Source organism: Physella acuta, unplaced genomic scaffold (assembly GCF_028476545.2).
Source record: "Physella acuta isolate Inbredline_101_S28 unplaced genomic scaffold, ASM2847654v3 ptg000695l, whole genome shotgun sequence".
Classification (NCBI taxonomy): domain Eukaryota; kingdom Metazoa; phylum Mollusca; class Gastropoda; family Physidae; genus Physella; species Physella acuta.
In genome coordinates, this window is record NW_026732214.1 from 2,647 (window position 1) to 10,000 (window position 7,354).

The 7,354-nt window shown below is 41.1% G+C and overlaps 1 protein-coding gene across 1 annotated transcript in view; it reads right to left on the reverse strand.

Annotated features, from left to right (window-relative positions):
• Window positions 1-484: 484 nt before the first annotated feature.
• Window positions 485-7,354, reverse strand: part of LOC131949419 (carbonic anhydrase 14) — a gene marked incomplete at its 3' end in the record, with an annotated part of 15,465 nt that continues 8,595 nt past the window's right edge. Inside the window, 8 exon segments of the mRNA XM_059311318.1 lie at window positions 485-577; window positions 2,416-2,564; window positions 2,933-3,097; window positions 3,372-3,401; window positions 3,759-3,867; window positions 4,275-4,432; window positions 4,770-4,836; window positions 7,185-7,277. Of these exon segments, the coding sequence (XP_059167301.1) occupies window positions 485-577; window positions 2,416-2,564; window positions 2,933-3,097; window positions 3,372-3,401; window positions 3,759-3,867; window positions 4,275-4,432; window positions 4,770-4,836; window positions 7,185-7,277 (864 nt within the window).

The following is a 7,354-nucleotide window of genomic DNA, read 5'->3' on the forward strand; positions in this document are numbered from 1 at the left end:
GTGTGGATAGATGGATGTGTGGATGTATGTATGTGTGGGTTAATGGATGTGTGGATAGATGGATATGTGGATAGATGGATGTGTGGATAGATGGATGTGTGCATAGATGGATGTGTGGATAGATGGATGTGTGGATAGATGGATGTATGGATAGATGGATGTGGGGATAGATGGATGTGTGGATAGATGGATGTGTGGAGAGATTAATGTGTGGATGTATGGATGTGTGGATTAATGGATGTGTGGATAGATGGATGTGTGGATGTATGTATGTGTGGGTTAATGGATGTGTGGATAGATGGATGTGTGGATAGATGGATGTGTGGATAGATGGATGTGTGGATAGATGGATGTGTGGATGTATGGATGTGTGGATAGATGGATGTGTGGATAGATGGATGTGTGGATAGATGGATGTGTGGATAGGTGGAGGTGTGGATAGATGGATGTGTGGATAGATGGATGTGTGGATATGATTGCTGACCTCGAACAAAAAGCCCAGCACGGCCAGACCCTGGAACTGTGTGGCTGCAGCTGCCAGACTGCCCAGAGACTTCTTGTAGTGGACGATGTGCAGCTGGACATGAAAGGGGAGACAAGAAGACAAGTCGTTACATCAGTGGATGGGGGGGGGGGCAAGCAGACAAGGTGTTACGTCATTTGATGGGGGGGGGCATGTAGACAAGTTGTTACGTCATTTGATGGGGGGGGGGCATGCAGACAAGTTTTTACGTCATTTGATGGGGGGGGGGGCAAGCAGACAAGGTGTTACGTCATTTGATGGGGGGGGGGGCATGCAGACAAGGAGTTACGTCATTTGATTGGGGGGGGACAAGTTGTTACGTCATTTGATGGGGGGGGGCATGCAGACAAGGTGTTACGTCATTTGATGGGGGGGGGGAGTTAGGGGGCATGCAGACAAGGTGTTACGTCATTTGATGGGGGGGGGGGGGGCAAGCAGACAAGGTGTTACGTCATTTGATGGGGGGGGCAAGCAGACAAGGTGTTACGTCATTTGAGGGGGGGGGGTTAGGGGGCATGCAGACAAGGTGTTACGTCATTTGATGGGGGGGGGGGGTAAGACAAGCAGACAAGGTGTTACGTCATTTGATGAAGGGGCATGCAGACAAGGTGTTACGCCATTTAATGGGGGTGGGGGACATGCAGACAAGTTGTTACGTAATTTGATGGGTGGGGGGCATGCAGACAAATTGTTACGTCATTTGATGGGGGGGGGGAATGCAGACAAGTTGTTACGTAATTTGATGGGTTGGGGGCATGCAGACAAATTGTTACGTCATTTGATGGGGGGGGGGGGGCATGCAGACACGTTGTCACGTCATTTGATGGGGGGGGGCATGCAGACAAGTTGTTACGTCATTTGATGGGGGGGCATGCAGACAAGTTGTTACGTCATTTGATGGGGGGGGGTATGCAGACAAGTTGTTACGTCATTTGATGGGGGGGGCATGCAGACAAGTTGTTACGTCATTTGATGGGGGAGGGGCATGCAAACAAGGTGTTACGTCATTTGATGGGGGGGGCATGCAGACAAGGTGTTACGTCATTTGATGGGATGCATGCAGACAAGGTGTCACGTCATTTGATGGGGGGGGGGAGGGGAAGACAAGCAGACAAGGTGTTATGCATTTGATGGAGGGGGGGCATGCAGACAAAGTGTTACACATGTAAAAATAAACAGGGAGTGATCTCACCTAAACTTTCTCGAATATTCTTATATGAAACAACAGGGGTTGGCAACTCGGTATAGAGAAATGATTTTTAATTTATTTTAAATACTTAAAGTTTTAAAATAGAATAGAATCTCGTAGAAAAAACAATTGCACACCAAGTGAACGCCAAATAAAATGGGCGTAATAGTGCGGAATATTATTAGTACTTTATAAATTCACATGCGTTTTTTGAGAAATCGGAAATAGCAAAAATTACTACTTCATGTCAACAGAAATCACACAAATTATGTCAGAAGGCAGAAAATAGATCTGTTATATGTGAAATTTCATTTATCTGTCTGAAATAGTTCTCAAGTTATAGACTTTTGAAAAATTGAAAGTAGAAAAAGTTCCACTTCCGGTTATCGGAAATCGCTTAATAATAGTTGATACGGATCTACGATTTTGATATTATACTTATATATGAAATTTCATCGACCTAGCTGTAACGGTACTCAAGTTATCGTGTTTACAGACACACATACACACATTCACAGACATACAGAGAAGATTGCAAAACTATGTTTTTCCGACTCAGGGAGGTGTAAAACGTCGAGTCTTCCAAATTACAAAACTTTCTCTATACTTCGTATATACGAGAAAGTAAAAATGTTAGACTTTCCTTGGGCAACTTTCCACTTGCTCAAGTTTCAAGACAATTCTATAAGCCAGCAATTCTTACCTCCATGGGGAACGACTTGCCGTTGATGGTGTGTTCGGATCCCTGTAGGTCGGTGGAGCCCCAGTGGAAGTGGAACTGTGCAGCCACGTACGGCTCGGTCAAACCGGAACCGGAAATAGAAATCTCAGTGCCAGAGATGTCCACTTGAGCTGGACAAGGTCAAGGCTGTTAGACTTCTGGCACCAAACGTCTAATAAATAATGTCGTTACCCACCCTCCCTACAATTATCTGATTTGGATCAGTGTCGCTTCATGTCACTGTCACACGTTACTGCCAAATGTCAGTGTCACATGTCACGCTATCAAGCCACATGTCCCACGCTACTTTCACACGTCACACGACACTGCCAGATGCCACTGCCAGATGCCACTGCCAGATGCCAGTGCCAGATGCCACTGCCAGATGCCAGTACCAGATGCCACTGCCAGATGCCAGTGCCAGTGCCAGATGCATGTGCCACATGTCACTGCCAGATGCCACTGCCAGATGCCACTGCCAGATGCCACCACTACTAACCTGCATGTCCACTGTTCTTGAGCCTCATGACCACGCCGGCCGAGGTCTCGTAGTTCTTGTAGACCATGACAGGCAGGGGTTCCTCCACGGTGTAGAAGGTCTCAATGTTGATGGGGGACTGGCTGTAGGCACCGCAGTTTGAGAACGTCTCACGCCAGTGGGTGCCTGCGGGAGTCACGTGGCTTGTTATGGTAGGGTCAAGTTGTGGTACCACAAAATCTAACACTTTATCACTTGTGTTTCTTCCAGATTATTTTTCCGGGGAGGGGGAGGGGGGGGGGGGATTGGACTGGTACAAGTATATGTTTTCTATACAAATTCCATTTCGTTCTATGGACTTTCTTTGGGAGGTCATAGCCGCTCCCCCCTCCCCTCCCCCTGGAAGAGATACCTGGAAGAAACTCTGTGTGCTATAGGAACGAATGAATTTAAGACTTACTTTCACCATGGGCGTATCCCCAATGGACATCTGCAAAAAAAAATGTTCAAGTTATTTAGTTGGTGGCGTAGACAGGGGGTGGGGGGGGGTGTGGGACAGATATGAAAACAAATGTGTTCCATCCTTTATCCTTTGTCTGCCTAGGTTTGTGTATTGATCAAGCAACTATAAAAACGTTCATGATAGCAATGCCCTCAATGCACTCAATGCCCTCAATGCTCTCAATGCACTCATAACAAGACCATAGACATATTTCTTTGGTTACATTGGTAAACATACAAACAAACGGACCAAGTTAAAGAAATCACGTCAAACAAAAGTTTGTACACCTACAAGCGTTGGTTAGAAATTTTTTTTTATACGATAAAGTCATTAAAGTTGACTTACGTGGGTCAAAGTTGGCTTTAACCACCCGGTCATTCAGGGGCTGGACGGGACGGGCGTTGTGACTGATGGGGGAGCGAGTGTGGTCCAAGAGGCTCCGGAACTCGTTGAGCTGGGTGTTTATATACAGTAGTATATATATATATATATATATATATATATATATATATATATATATATATATATGTATGTATGTATGTATATATATAATTACTACATATCTAATAACATAAATGGTCAGCAATAATTGTGGTAACGTTATTTGATCTGGACACAAACGTTGTTAAGTCTGTCAATTCCATTGACCATCCGATTAAAAAAAAATTCAACCATAGCAGTTTGTGGAAGAAAACAAACTTCCGTTCAAAAATTCAAAACTCTATACTCTATGCTAAATATGGAAGCTAAATTTAGATCACAGTTGAGAGCTGCTTATTTCCACACCCTCAGATAATACTAGTACTTCCCATTTTTTAAACCAAACTGAGTATTTATTTATAGAACTTAGACCCCGCCTACTTGGGCTTCCGAGATGTTGATTGGCTCCTTGTAGACAGTCCACGTGACAGACTCGTCACACGGGGGAGTTGTGAGACTGCCCGGGTATCGATAAAACTGGTGGAACGATTCCGGAAGTATCGTTTTAATGGCAAATGGTTTCAAATCTACAGTAGTGTCTGTTGATATAAACAATTGAAAAATGTTCTAGACTTCTAGAATATATTGTTTATATAAAAAATGTGAAATGTTCTAGAATATACTGTTGACATAAACAAACGAAAAATGTTCTAGAATATATATTTGACGATCACATGGAGTAATTGTCAGCAGAGTTTCTTCCAGGCATCTCTTCGGGGGGGGGGGGGGGGGGGGGCACACCCAGAACGAAATGGAATTTATATAGAAAATATATACTTTTGACAGTGTCCCCCCCCCCACCCCCCGGAAATTTCAAGTGCACCCCCGGAGAAAAAAGTCTGGAAGAAACACTGTGTGGGACTGAAGCAGACGTACCGACACTCCTGATGCTGGCCAGACTTGAGACGATCTGTGAGAGGGCCGGGTTGTCTGTTTTAGACATCTGCAAGGGCAAGGTCATGTTCAGAAACAGGATAAGTTATAGGTAACTAATAAAGTTGAACAAAGTGTTGATAAAGTTGAACAAAGTGTTGATAAAGTTGAACAAAGTGTTGATAAAGTTGAAGAAAGTGTTGATAAAGTTGAACAAAGTGATGATTAAGTTAATAAAAAACCGGGAGTGATCTCCCCTACACTTTCTCGAATATTCTTATATAAAATAACAGGGGATGGGAACTCGGGCTATAGACATGATTTTTAATCCATTTTAAATACTTAAAGTTTTAAAAATAGAATAAAATCTCGTAGACAAATTAATTGCACACCAAGTGAACGCGAAATAAAAAAGCGCATAATAGTGCGCAATATTATTATTACTTTTAAAATTTATATTAGTTTTTTGAGAAATCGGAAGTAGCGTAAAGTACTACTTCCAGTCAACGGAAATGACTCAAAATTTAATAGAAGGTAGAGAATTAGATCTGTTACTTACGTATGAAATTTCATTTATCTATCTGAAATAGTACTCAAGTTATAGGCTTTTGAAAAATTCAAAGTAGGAAAAGTACCACTTCCGGTTATCGGAAATCGCTCAAAAGTTGATACGGATCTACGATTTTGATTAAATACTTACATATGAAATTTCATCAACCTAGCTGTAACGGTACTCAAGTTATCGTGTTTACACACAGACACACACACACACACACACACACACACACACACAGACACACAGACACACAGACATACGGACAAGATTGCAAAATTATGTTTTTCCGTATCAGTGAGATGTAAAACGTCGAGATTTGCAAAAATCTCGATTTTTTTTTTGCACGATTACAAGACTTTCTCTATACTTCGTATATACGAGAAAGTAAAAAAGTGTCGATAAAATTGAAGAAAGTGGTGATAAAGTTATATAAACAGGGAGTGATCTCCCCTAAACTTTCTCGAATATTCTAATATAACACTACGTGGGATGGCAACTCGGAATATAGACATGATTTTTGTTTACTTAAACTTTAAACAAGTTAATTAAAAAGTCTAGTGACATTTAAGCGCAATTTCCTTATGTTATCTAAAAATAGCTCTGTCGTAGCATAATCAAGAGCAGGGTTAGTAAAACCATTGGTTAGTTATTAAAACGTTTTTTATTAAATTTTTATCAGTATTTTACATGTTTTATTTACAATAGAGTTACATGAGTAAAAACCTAGCTAGCGCCTGATGTCGCAGCCATTGAACGTGATGGCGCAGCTATTGAACGTGATGACGCGTGTGGTGTGGTTGGAAAAAATGCCTACTAATTCGGTCCAAATTTTAATTAATTCAAAATTTTTTTTGTGACCGAACGAAAGGATATTTTTGAAAACTTTCTTCGACAATATTGTTCAAAATTATGGCAGGAATCGATTGGTACATGTTTCAAGTCGCTAAGTGGTCTGGTTGCCGAGATATGGGCAAAAAACTGCTTTTTTCGAGGTTTTTTGGCTTTTCCGGGAAATCCATGAAAGAAACCCGGAATTTATATGGCCTATGCTCATCCTCGTAACTTGCTTAACATAATTGCTTTTGGAACTAGTCATCGATATTGCTTCGTTGAGGAGGAGATACGACTTAAAGCTGCGGACACACATTCATCCATTCATCCATCCATCCAGAAATGACGGGTTAATAAACGCAATTCTCCAGAATGGAAATTGCGCTAAAAATAGAAAAAAATCTAGTAGAAAAATGAATTGCGCACCAAGCGAACGCCAAAACAAAATGTGCATAATAGTGCGCAATATTATTAGTATTTTATAAATTTACATGCGTTTTTGAGAAATCGGAAATTGCGTAAAATAGTACTTACTTCCGGTCAACGGAAATTACTCAAAATTTGACAGAAGGTAGAGAATTAGATCTTTTACTTACATGTGAAATTTCATTTATCTATCTGAAATAGTACTCAAGTTATATGCTTTTGAAAAATTCAAAGTAGAAAAAGTTCCACTTTCGGTTATCGGAAATCGATCAAAAGTTGATCAGGATCTACGATTTTCATAAAATACTTATATATGAAATTTCATCAACCTAGCTATAACGGTACTCAAGTCATCGTGTTTACACACAGACACACACACATACACACACAGACATACGGACAAGATTGCAAAATTATGTTTTTCCGTATCAGTGAGGTGAAAAACGTCGAGATTTTTAAAAATCTCGATTTTTTTTTTGCACGATTACAATACTTTCTTTATACTTCGTATATACGAGAAAGTAAAAAGTGTTGATACAGTTGAACAAAGTGTTGATAAAGTTGAACAAAGTGTTGATAAAGTTGAAGAAAGTGTTGCTAGTCACCTTGAAGACAAAACCTAGAACAGCCAAGCCGTCACCTTGAGACAGGGCTGCATCAAAGTCCGGGTACTTGGTGTTGTAGTGGACGATGTGGAGCTGTTACCGCACGGGATGAAAGACACATGAATAGCAAATACATGTTTGGGAACACGCGTAGAATGTATTGCACACTT